The sequence below is a fragment of the Coptis chinensis genome, chromosome 7 (assembly GCF_015680905.1).
Source record: "Coptis chinensis isolate HL-2020 chromosome 7, ASM1568090v1, whole genome shotgun sequence".
Lineage (NCBI taxonomy): Eukaryota > Viridiplantae > Streptophyta > Magnoliopsida > Ranunculales > Ranunculaceae > Coptis > Coptis chinensis.
In genome coordinates, this window is record NC_141462.1 from 2,432,054 (window position 1) to 2,445,747 (window position 13,694).

The 13,694-nt window shown below is 37.8% G+C and overlaps 1 protein-coding gene across 1 annotated transcript; it reads left to right on the forward strand.

Moving 5' to 3' along the window:
* Positions 1–342: 342 nt before the first annotated feature.
* Positions 343–843, forward strand: LOC147485184 (uncharacterized). Its single transcript, XM_086571161.1, has one exon. It carries the CDS (start codon positions 343–345, stop codon positions 841–843), a length of 501 nt encoding a protein of 166 aa, XP_086427287.1.
* The last annotated feature ends 12,851 nt before the right edge of the window (positions 844–13,694 follow it).

The window sequence follows — 13,694 nt, forward strand, 5'->3', positions numbered from 1 at the left end:
TTCCACAAGCCTAATTGGAGCACGGGGCACGCCCTAGTCGGTTTTGGCAAAGATTTGTCAAATTCGTATGTTTTCTATAAAGGAAAGTCTTCAATCCTTTGGAAAACTATAGACACGAATATGCACTCATGTTGTGTTATATAAACACCTCTGTAACACAAAAACCATATCAATCAAGCAATATAAAACCTTTCTTCTCTCATGGACGTAGGTCGCCGCATTGGCACCAAACCACTATAAATCATTGTGTTTTGTCTCTTTAATTAGGTGTTTAATTCTACATGGTATCAGAGAGGAACGCTTAATCTCTCTCTAAATCAATCTAGATAAATACAATACACTATGTCAGATCCAAAACCAAACCCAAAGTCTGCTGTTACAACAGAGACTGATTCTAATCCTGGTTGGAAGTTGTCATCAATTCTCTTGAATGGAACGAACTATATACCTTGGTCTAGGACAGTTTCGCTATCGCTTGGTGGAAAGAGGAAATTAGGGTTCATTAATGGTGCAAAGGTGTGTCCTGCCATTGATGATGTAGAATATAAGAATTGGGTTTTCAATGATCAGCTTGTTCGATCTTGGTTACTCAATTCTATTGAGTCTACTATTGCTGGGATTTTTACTTTCTCTGATTCTGCTAAGGAGATGCGGGATTCAATTGAAGATTTATACGAAAACCAGAACAATTATGCCCGTGTGTTTGAACTTCAACTCACAATCGGTGCTTTGCAACAAGGTGAGAAAACTTTTATAGAACACCTTGGAAATTTGAAGAAATTGTGGGACAAGTTAAACATATATCGTCCACACACCACTGATGCGAAGACTCTGTTGAAATAGGCTGAAGAGGATAAAATCTTCATAGTATTTCATAGTCTTAAACCAGAATATGAAAATCTGGAAAGCAACATTGATAAGAGCCCAAAACTGTAGTTTTAACCCCTTAATAATCATACTGTTAGACCAATTATGTGAATAATAAGTAAGAGTTAACACTGATTACGTGTTTTTATGCATTTCAGGGCTTCAAAGTCCATTATGCGTAAATGTGCCACGTTAGCGAGATAAAGGAACAAAAGTCGAAGAGAACTTCCGAATGCCATATCTTTGGACTCGGACCTCGGATTGAGGCCTACCTTATGTCAAAACGACCGGCTCGGAAAGAGCTTTGCAATGGTCCAAGCCTTGACCCAATCAGAGGAGCAGAAGTGGACGAAAAGTCTGTGGAAGTCAACTGCAGCTGAAGAGGCCTTTTGGATTTGAAAGAATTGGGTTTTGGTCCGATTCTTCGCCCAAAACATGGCTCCAAGCCCATGCACGATTTTTTGGATCTGAATGTATAAAACAAAAGCTTAATTCTTTGTTAATGGTAGATAGATAGGTTAGAAAATAAATTAGATTAGTTAGCCTCCATTAAACCTTAGTTCTAGATCTAGTTTTTTTATATTAAAGTAATTAGTTTTATTCTTGTTTTAAATTTAGTATTGAATGATTGTTCTCCCTTGAATTAGATAATAAAATAGTTGTTCTTGATTCAATTTCGATTTGTCAATTACAATTGTTAGATCTAATTTCATTTACTACTTGTTATTCAATGCTTAGTTGTTAATTAGATTTTTGTTATTGTTTAATTTAGATTAGTTAAATTTCATAAAGTTAGAATCTTTATATTATGTTTAGTTTAGATTCAATGGGAAATGTTAGTTTAATGAATCAAGGCTAAAACCTCCATTAGAGGGGTTGATGAAGCCTTGATGAAAACTTAGTTGTTAGTGTAGAATTGTTTGTAGATTCTATTCCACTCTAGAAAGTCGTGTTTCGCCATGAGAATGGGTGGACGACTTCACATGCTAGTTAGTACTCGGTAGAAATGCCATGAACACTAGGGATTAGAACTCGAATTTCTTGCCGTGAGAACGTGAGAATCGAGATACAAGAATCTATACTAGGTTATTAAGTTGGATTCGAGGTGGATTCAATTCCCCTCTAATCCTTTATCTAGATTCAAAACCAAGCATATTTCCATAGTATTCGTAGTTAAATTCAACGTAGACTCATTTTAGTTTCATCGTAGTATAACACCCTTCGTAAAGCTCTCATTGACTTAAGAGCGACTAGTTAGACTAGAAAACAATCCATGCTAGGGAACTAGGAGTGGAACGAACTTCGTACTCCATTTAGTGCAATTCGCATTGAGAGAGTAGAAGCTTTGATAATTGAGTGTAATAGAATATAGTTATAGTTTACTTACGTTTGGATTCATAGTTCATTTCGTAGGTAAACTATTCATTTTACAGATATCAAATGGCGCCGCTGCCATCTTAGTTGCACTTTAGCATTGTTTTCTTTGTAGAAGTAGTCATTTTTAAGTCCCATTAAACCCACCCACCCTTGTTTGATTCATCTTGTGGTTTGCGTTTCAGTTTTGGAAAAATTCGAGAAAAAAATGCCAGCCAGCTTCAAAAGAGAGCGACCCGCTATCTTATCTTTATTGGAATTTTTCGTTTAACCGAAGCCGCCGCAAAGAGCGCGACCCGCTAAGTTATCGAACACCGAAGCTTCCGAGCGCTTAAAAAGAGCGCGACCGGCTTAAGTTAAGAACACCGGCGCCAGCGCCCGCTTAGCTGAAATTTCCGGATTTCCACGGGTTTGATTCGAACTTCGAGTTGTCAAGTTTTTGGTGTTCTAATCTCTTATATACACTGAACACGCGGCGATACAAGACGCTATTCAAACGCGTAGCAAGGAGGCATTCAGTACTCCTTCTTCCACTCCTCGCATCTTCGCCGAGGAGTTTTAATTCTAGTATTATCGGGCTTGTTTTTCGTAGAAATAAATACAACACGCCTATCTAGAATTTCACACACTACACCGATATTATGGTGAAGAAAAGAGACTCCTCTCTCGACTTTTATAAAGCCTTGAGCGATAGCCCTAAATCTTGCATCGTTCTAGCGGACTAACGGGGATTTTCGAATTCCCCAAACATATTTAATCGTTACCGTTTTCCATGGTCTAGACCATGAAAAACCTTACCAACACATCGCGTGGGATTGAACAAGTCCTTACAACATTCCATCATCCTACCGTTGGTGCGGAACAGATTAAACCGAGGGTATTTCCTTTCACCTTAGCTGATAAGGGCGTCTTGGTTAAGCGCCTGGCGCTTTAATTAATGGACTCGTGGGCCAAACTTGTTCAAACTATTTATGGAACATTTTACCCACCCCTAAAGACGGATGAAATGCTTTCCAAGATTCACTTCTTTCGGCGTAATCCTCATGAATCATTTTCGAGGCTTGGAATCGTTTCACCGATCCGCTTATAGAGTGTCCCACCATAACCTAGCAAAAGACACGTTAGTTCGTGCCTTTTTCAAAGGACTTCAACATCATCATAAAGAAGTCCTTGACATAATGAATGGGGGTAGTTTCCTAAGTAAAGGAGCCTCGAGAGGCTTCCAAATTTTAGAAGATCAAACTAAACGTAATAACAATTGGGGGTAGTGATGATATCCCCCGCCTGCTAGTTCTTCTTCAACAGATTAAGGTCACGGTATGTTTGAGATGAAACCCGATCTAGAACTTAAAAATTTGATCGAATCTTTAACTAAAAAGGTTGAGGCATTTTTCGTACAACAAAAGCCTATCCCCGACATGAATGTAAATTCAAATCCATGTAGTTTTCGGTTGGAGTCCCCGAGCATACCAACTCCCACCGCCCTATAGCCTATGAACATTCTTGTTCCATTAATAGTGAACCTAACCCGCTTGGAGACAAAATCCCAACTTCGGTTGGAGAAATAACCAACAAGTCACACCTTCGTGGTACAATAATCAATATGTTAGGCCAACACACAGTTATAACCAAGCTCCACCAGGACAAGGACAGGGTCAGGATAATTATAATAATTATAACAACCAAGCACAACCTCGACAAGGTCAAGCACAAGGTCAATATAGTTATAATAATTATAATGCTAATAGAGGTTTCGTTAGGTAAATAATAACTATCACAATCCGCCCATAAATAACCAACAAGTCACACCACCCACCCATGACTACTACACCCCACAACAACCGGATCGTCTTGACACTTCTTCATACAAGTGAGCCAACAACTTTTCCAAACCATGGCTCAATCTAACCAACACATTCTACAACTGTTAATAATTTAAACCAACAGGTTAGCCCAAGAAAAAGCCCAACCAAAAGGCGTGTTTCCGGGCCAAGCGATACCCAACCCTAGAACGACAAACACAGCCTTTGAGGTAAAGCGGTAATACTAGTACGGAAACTACAACCGTAGGTAGCGAAGCTAAATGCCATCACCACTCTCCGCTACGGAAGAAGAGTGGTTGATAACAAAGTAACTATGCCTATAGTTACCCCATCAATACTCCCTACACCGGATATCGAACTAGATACCGAAATAGAAACCGAAGAACCTACCACCGTAGAGGTACCGGTTAAACCACAACCTAAGAAACGAAAAAGCCAAGGTTACACATCAAGTCGAGCCATACGCTAAATATAGAGCTAAACCACCGTTCCTCGTAAATTAGCCATGCTAACGGGGATACTAACTTTGAGGAGATTAGGAATGTTTTCAAAAAATCTAACGATAAACCTTCCTTTTCTCGGCTATAAAAACTACCTAACCACGCTTAAGTTTCTTAAAAGTTGTGGCACTACTAGGCGTAAGACCAACATACCTAAAGACGCCTTTCTAACCGAACAGTTCCCAACTTTATCCGAAAAAAATGGAATTGTTAAGTACAAGGACCCCGGTCGCCCTCTTGTCTAATGCACCTTAGGAGATTCTCACACGACAACCGCTTACTAGACACGGGGCTAGTGTTAACTTACTCCCATTTTATTTGTATAAACAAATAGGTCTAGAGGAGATGCAACCTACTAAAATGACATTGCAATTAGTCGATCGGGTCTATTAAGTATCCTAAGGGTGTGGTTGAAAGCGTCTTTGGTTAAAGTCCAAAATTTTACTACCCACCCGACCGTTGTCCTAGACACGTAAGTCACTAACGACTCTACCTATCATTTTTAGCGCCCCTTCTTACACGCAACGCCAGCGCTTATAAACCGCCGCTGATGGTTCGATGTCCTTGTCCTTTGGCCATCTTTTTCATTGAGGTAAATGTTTTCAAAACTAGGACACGAGATCCGGATTCATCTACAAATGGAGAGGTTAGCATGATCGAGAGCTTAGCTCAAGATTACTTCAAAAACATGTTTGGGAGAAACAGATTAACAAATTCCTTTCCTTCGAAATTCGACTTTAACAATGACTCCACGGTAGTAGGCTAAATAGAAGAAGAATTCTCGCGAACTCTTTTGCACCGCTCCTTTACCACTTCGGCGAGTCCCCTTGCCAACAACCATACATCCTTTGATGCTATGACGGAAGATGAATTTTTCAATCTCTATCCCGGTGATCCTTTTGACCCAACTATTGAGGAATGTCTTGCACATATCAAGATTTCGATGATATGGACTTGAGAGCTCTAGTCGAGAATCATTCACCTTCCATCACCAATATTCCCCACCCTCCACCTTTTCAAAGGAACCTCGAAGTTTGCACTCGATCCTTTAGTTTCTCCCGTGCTTCATGATTTTTAAATCCACCTATTAAACAAATACTTCCCAAGGATAAACCACTAGACACCGTCATTTTTAGACTTGAGACAGTCCCTAACTACACCATGAATGAGTTTTGTGCTAAACCCACATCCTCATTTTTTTCATGCTTTCCCTTTAAAACTAATCCCAATCCACCATATCTTCCACAACCATTCACTTTTCCACACTTATTCACTAGGACACCCTCTCGTTCAAAGATGAAACATAAGGTGCATACTCAGTTATATTATAGGTTTATCCGACTTCGTTTTCATTTCACTAGGCTGCGTCGTAGGAAATCTTGGTGCTTGATTGTGTTTGGATATGTTTTCTGTGATATTTATTTATGGAACGATCCACAACTATTTCGGTTGTTGATATATGATAAACTGCATATTCATACATATGTTTAGATAAAGTCTCGAGTATCTGACTATAAACGACTCAATTTTTGTTTTTGGTGCATTTTCTTTCATTTCCATATATTGGTGAATGCACCATTCAGGTAACCGGACCCTCCCTATGGAGTGTGTGGTCATGAAAGTACCGGATCCCGAGTCCACGTTTCTCATAATTCACGTTTTCCACTCTTGCATGTTTTCTTGGTTTTTGAGTCATGTTTCTCTATGGTGTGAATTATGTCTTTACTGCTTATTGTTTTCCTTTATATTAAACCTAATTCATAAAAAGTAAAAAAGTTTAAAGCTATAAAAATAGTAATCTAGCAAGTCTTGGGAATCTGACTTTAAAAGACCCAATTTTTTCGTACAATAACAACTTTCTGGAGTCTAGGCCAAACAAAATTTTCAAACTTAAAAAGAGTTTTCCAATTTTGTTTGGGGGTGGCGTATTTTAGTATTCATTTCAAATCATGTTGCCACCCTAAGCCTGTCATGTTTACTCCGGTAGAGTTTGTGTTAGTTAGTACGTAACAGTTTAATTGTGCTTCATATTATCATATCATCGTTACAATATTTTTGTTACAGGTACTGCCAATTTTTGCCACGTTTCTATGGTAAATTCTTTCCTTATCTCTTTACACTTTGAGGACAAAGCGTTCAATTGTTTGGGGGTGGGATAGAAACATTTGCAAAAATTAGACACTTTTAGGATGTAAATTACGCACTTTTATTTATAAAATGTTAAAAATTATAAAAATTAGTTAGTTACATAATTTAATTGTGCTATTGAATTGTTTCATGAACCCCCTTCTCCCAAATTGTTTGGGGGTGGTATAGAAACACGATGTAAATGTTAAGCACATATTAGGTTGTACATTACATATTATTTGTCTTAAAAATAAAAATAAAAAGTTTATGCTATACACTTAGGAATATTGGTATTGTTTTCTTTCTCTATGCTCTTAATAATCTAGAAGTCTCACGTAGCTTTTGCATTAGAATAATTGTTAGAAACTTAGGTTAATATATAGGTAATAATCTTTACATCTATCTATAAATATATTACATGAGTATCTATGATTGTTAGCAGTAAGTTTCTGAAATCTAGGCTAGAGTACTTATTCTACAAATCCTGTGAGAATATAGCCTAAAGCCTTATATGAGCGAAACATTTGAGAAATGACACAAGGGAGAAGTAAAATCCGGATAGAGAAATCACACGTCCACTTGCTTGATCACTAAACCATATCCTAAGTGAGAATTTAGGCCGCTCTTTGGATCGATATAGCCAGGAAATTCAAACCTATGAATTATTTTCCGCTAGTCGCCACTCGAGCCTTTTCTTTAGCCTTCCATAAACCACAATTCCTTTACCTGTTACAAAAAAAAAAAAAAAAAAAAAAAAGAGAATAAATCAACCTACCCAATTTAGAATAAGTCCGAGAATAGAATGAGTGAAGAAAGAAGAAGAGAAAACCCGTAAACAAAAATTGTTAGTTGCTTGAAAATAAAGAAAAGAAGTTTCCATCCAAAGAAAAGAAAAATAAAAATAGAAATAAAATAAAAACTCCAAAAAAAAATAGAATAAAAGGAGTCAAAAGCCAAAGAAAAAAAAAAAAAAAAAAATGGCTAAGGATGGAAACAAAGTGTAGAAGCAAAAGAAAATAACAAGGTTTTCTCTTAGTTACATAATATGAAGACTCTATTATCTCAGACTTGTCCTTTTTGAATATCCATTTCCTTCCTTCTTAAACCATCTCCTAATCCCTGCAACACCTAATAAAGACCTCTAGCTCAATTAGGAATAGGTTAGTGTGATAGTAAGTGGCAGATGTGTTTGATCGACCCCGACTTCCTTGTTGTCATTGAGATTGTAAGGTAAAGTGTGCCCACTTGCATTAATCGGAGTAGCTTAAAACTTGAGTGGAAAAAATCGAGTGTTGTTTCTTGACTATTATTGTGAGAACCTACTTAAGGACGCTTATTCGAAGTTCTCGAAACAAACTCGCTAAACATTTGATAGTACTACTCGTTGTATATATGTTTATTGTAGATGATTGATTATTATGCATATATTAACTTAGGGTTTTGATTTGGTTATTCTTATGTAATTTCTAGAGAGATGTATAGATAGTTGAGCATGAATAAGGAAACAATAGTTTTATTTTCTTAGTGCCAGTTGAAGTATAGATGAAGTTTGTGAGTACCTTCATCTGGAAAACTCTCACGAGGTTATAACTCGTCCACTAGGGAATTCCTAGTGGTTTAAGGCCTTGTTGCATATGGTCAATGCAATCGCGACTCGCTCAAACGAGATTAGGTAGAACTCCATTTTTGGTCACTTATTCTAATTTTCATCTTTGCTTGAGGACAAGCAAAATCTTTGTTTGGGGTGGTTTGATAAAGAGCCCAAAACTGTAGTTTTAACCCCTTAATAATCATACTGTTAGACCAATTATGTGAATAATAAGTAAGAGTTAACACTGATTACATGTTTTTATGCATTTCAGGCTTCAAAGTCCATTATGTGCAGAAATGTGCCACGTTAGCGAGATAAAGGAGCAAAAGTCAGTAGAACTTCCGAATGCCATATCTTTGGACTCAGACCTCGGATTGAGGCCTACCTTATGTCAAAACGACCGTCTCGGAAAGAGCTTTGCAATGGTCCAAGCCTTGACCCAATCAGAGGAGCAGAAGTAGATGAAAAGTCTGTGGAAGTCAACTGCAGCTGAAGAGGCCTTTTTGGACTGAAAGAATTGGGTTTTGGGCCTGATTCTCTGGCCCAAAACATGGCTCCAAGCCCATGCACGATTTTTGGATCTGAATGTATAAAAACAAAAGCTTAATTCTTTGTTAATGGTAGATAGATAGGTTAGAAAATAAATTAGATTAGTTAGCCTCCATTAAACCTTAGTTCTAGATCTAGTTTTTATATTAAAGTAATTAGTTTTATTCTTGTTTTAAATTTAGTATTGAATGATTGTTCTCCCTTGAATTAGATAATAAAATAGTTGTTCTTGATTCAATTTCGATTTGTCAATTACAATTGTTAGATCTAATTTCATTTACTACTTGTTATTCAATGCTTAGTTGTTAATTAGATTTTTGTTATTGTTTAATTTAGATTAGTTAAATTTCATAAAGTTAGAATCTTTATATTATGTTTAGTTTAGATTCAATGGGAAATGTTAGTTTAATGAATCAAGGCTAAAACCTCCATTAGAGGGGTTGATGAAGCCTTGATGAAAACTTAGTTGTTAGTGTAGAATTGTTTGTAGATTCTATTCCACTCTAGAAAGTCGTGTTTCGCCATGAGAATGGGTGGACGACTTCACATGCTAGTTAGTACTCGGTAGAAATGCCATGAACACTAGGGATTAGAACTCGAATTTCTTGTCGTGAGAACGTGAGAATCGAGATACAAGAATCTATACTAGGTTATTAAGTTGGATTCGAGGTGGATTCAATTCCCCTCTAATCCTTTATCTAGATTCAAAACCAAGCATATTTCCATAGTATTCGTAGTTAAATTCAACGTAGACTCATTTTAGTTTCATCGTAGTATAACACCCTTCGTAAAGCTCTCATTGACTTAAGAGCGACTAGTTAGACTAGAAAACAATCCATGCTAGGGAACTAGGAGTGGAACGAACTTCGTACTCCATTTAGTGCAATTCGCATTGAGAGAGTAGAAGCTTTGATAATTGAGTGTAATAGAATATAGTTATAGTTTACTTACGTTTGGATTCATAGTTCATTTCGTAGGTAAACTATTCATTTTACAGATATCAAACATTCTAATGGAAAGCACTCTTCCATCACTTGCTGCTGTTTGTGCAACTATTCAGAGAGAGGAAACAAGGAAGAAAACCATGAACTCCGAGGTAAAGTCCTCAATCTCTGAATCTATACTATTGTATTACTTGCAGAAAACAATTTTAGAAAGAAGTCACAGGGATTTGAAAAGGGTAAGGGAACCATCTCAATGTGATCATTGTGGAAAGAACTGGCACACCAAGGATCGTTGTTGGGAATTATATCCACATCTTAAGAAGGAAAAGGAACTATCCAAGAAAGAGCATGCTGCTGTTGCCGAGACATCAATGTCCAACTCAGATATTAGTCATCAGTTGAGTCAAATTCTCCAACAACTCACTAAGTCCATGTCTTCTAGCAAAGGTCAGTTTGCCTAAACTCATGTGTCAAGTAATTTACATGCCTATTTTACTATGCCAGAAAACAGTAACTCATGGATAATTGATTCAGGGGCTACTGATCATATGACTAATTGCCCTGCCTCTGTCCATAATTTTGTGTCCAAAACTGAAAATCATAATATTTCCATAGCAAATGGTTCCACCGTTCCCATTCTAAGTAGTGGTCAAGTGAACTTTTTTTTATCAAATACTCAAGAGTGATGCTTTAGTTGTTCCTTCATTCCCTGTTCAACTTCTATCTGTTGGAAAACTTACCAATTCTTTAAATTGTGATGTCATTTTTTCTTCTAACTTTGTCGTCTTTCAGGTTCGAAAGTCGAAGAATACGATTGGTGAAGGAATTTATTCCAATGGACTCTATTTGTTGAAGTCACATAAGAAGGCGTGCCAAGCCAGTGATTTACTTGAGAGTCGTATTTTGCATAAAAGACTTGGGCATCCATCTAGTCATGTCCTGTCAAATTTGTTTCCGGATGTTTATTTAAACTCTGATGATGTTTGTGATGTTTGTCAATTTTCTAAACAAACTCGTTTATCATTTCCAAACTCAAATTATGTGTCAAATAAATTGTTTGAGTTAATTCATTCTGATTTATGGGGACCTGCTCCTATTAATTCTTATGATGGCTATAAGTATTTTGTGTTGTTCATTGATGATAAATCTCGTGCTACATGGTTATACTTATTGAAATCGAAAACTAAGGTTGTGACTGTATTCAAGGATTTTCATACTATGATTACTAACCAGTTTGGTGCTAATGTCAAGACGTTTAGATCTGACAATGGCACTGAGTTTTGTAAATGTATGTTACCTGAGTATCTTCGTAGCCAGGGGATAATTCATCAAACTATTTGTGGTTGGCACACTTCAAATGTAATGGCGTAATGAAAAGAAAGAACATACACCTTTGGAGACCACTCGTGCTCTTATGTTGGGCATGAATGTTCCTAAGCACTACCGGCCCGGTCTCATGGCGCCTTAATCGCTGCCTATTTGATTAATCGCCTTCCCAAGTGGGTTCTTGGTTTTAAATCCCCATTGGAAGTGCTCAAAGCTAGGCCACTAGAGATCTCTCATCCGCAAGTGTTTGAGTGTTCATATGTGCATCAGCAAGCTATTCATCGAGATAAATTTGATGCTCGGGCTACTCGATGTGTGTTTGTTGGTTATTCTACCACACATAAAGGCTACATATGTTACAATATTGAGACAAGGAAACTAATTGTCTCTCGTGATGTCCGATTTGTGGAAGCTGAAGCTTTCTTTCACGATTTAGTTGAGCCTGGGAATCGGTCCCAGGGGGAGTGTTTGGCAGATTTGGCACCTATCCTAGCTGTTATTACGGCTTATTTGGCTCCTCTCCCAGCAGTTCGTGAAGGCATTATGCCTGTCCAAATGGTTGGTGAAGGTATAGTTCCTGCCACTGAAAAATTGAGCTCTGGTGATCCACGACATCCAGTAGATGGGGCACAGGCGCACTCCCAGGATGAGCAAACTGAGGGCGGGGCACGCTCTGGTGATTCTCTAGCTCCTCCAGTTTCTAGACAATCTGAACGAGAGAGACGACTTCCAGTAACTATCAAGGATTATTACAAATCTGATAGAGAACGACATCCTCTAGTGACTCACAGGAATTTTTATTATTTGCATGATGTTACATATCCTCTACAGGAGTATATAACGTATACTCCCAAGAACGTTAGAGAAGCTAACTCTCGTCCAGTATGGAAAAAGGCGATGCAAGAAGAACTTCGTGCTCTTGACGAAAATAACACTTGGGATATTGTTATGCTACCGTATGGAAAGAAAACTGTTGATTGTCAGTGGGTGTTTGTTTCGACCCCCACCTACATGGCGAACGTCCATTGGTAGGAATCTCCACTTTATCCGTTTAATCGACAGGGCTAATGCCCAATTTGCAATACCATAGATCAATGTACAGGCCCATTAACTCATGTGTCTAAGGCTGAACCTTAGCCACATGGCTTGCCACTAATGTACATTGATTTATGTCCGATTCATTTCTTATCAAAGAGATAATTATCGGTTGAAAGTTATAGTCTATCACAATTACTCAAGCTATAAGATTACTTGAGATACAAGGACTCTCTACTCTACCTATATAAATACCAAACTATTTTTCATTCGAACCACGTTCTTGAGACTTGATCCCATTGATAATTTGGGTAACGAGGCAACCGCAAGGTCTGATCTCATCATTCCCCGATCACCATCATTTTTCTAATTACTTTTCTACGTTCTTCGCCTCTTTTATCAACACTTGATGTTTTGATCATATCCGGTTGAAACATAATTGGTGCCGCCTGTGGTTCTTATGCAAAACCGACGATCACGCTCTACAAAAGTTATGATTTAATACTTTCGACGAGCCTAAGTTCTCGATGCACTTATCGACGATCATCGCGAATGTGCGGTTCCAGTCAACCGGGCGTATCGAACTACTCCTCCTATTCCTTTTTCAATATCCGACAGATACGACCCGGCTACCGATTCCACCGATCGCCAAATTATTCAAAGACGGTTATTGCCTTCCGACGATTCTTGCGTCATCATCCGTCATGGATAATGTCCGCCATATGTCTCGACCATTTTTCAACCATTTTTCACTACATCAAGGCCCCGTGATCGTTAATTTGATATTATGTCGCTTCCGATAAATTCCTAATTTTTCCGATTGTCCATTTTCCTATCGTTTTACGTTCACATGACACTTTGTTATACATTCCGCTTACTCTTTTCTTATTCCAAGTTTTCCTTGATTTTTTTTTCTTCTTTGCCATGTGAACTTTGTTCGCATGACAAAGAGGGGGTGTTTCGACCCCACCCACGTATTAACGTCCATTGGTAGGAATCTTCACTTTATTCGCTTAATCGACAGTATTAATGCCCAATTTGTAATACCATGGATCAATGTATTAAAGCCCATTAACTCATGTGTCTAAAGGTCAACCTTAGCCACATGGCTTGCCACTAATGTACATTGATTTATGTCCGATTCATTTCTTATCAAAGAGATAATTATCAGTTGAAAGTTATAGTCTATCACAATTACTCAAGCTACAAGATTACTTGAGATACAAGGACTCTCTACTCTACCTATATAAATACCAAACTATTTTTCATTCAGAACTACGTTCTTGAGACTTGATCCCATTGATAATTTGGGTACGTAGGCAACCGCAAGGTACACTCTCATCATTCCCCCGATCACCATCATTTGTCTAATTACTTTTCTACGTTCTTCGTCTCTTTTATCAACACTTGATGTTTTGATCATATCTGGTCGAAACAGTGTTCAGAAACAAGTTCAACAGTGATGGTTCCTTAGAAAGGTCTAAAGCTCGACTTGTTGCAAGGGGATTCACCCAAACTTATAGCCAGGACTACAAGGAGACTTTTGCACCAGTTGTAA

What these genes read in the sequence shown, in the direction of transcription:
- LOC147485184 (XM_086571161.1), top strand. Translation starts at nt 343, where the DNA reads ATGTCAGATCCAAAACCAAACCCAAAGTCTGCTGTTACAACAGAGACT.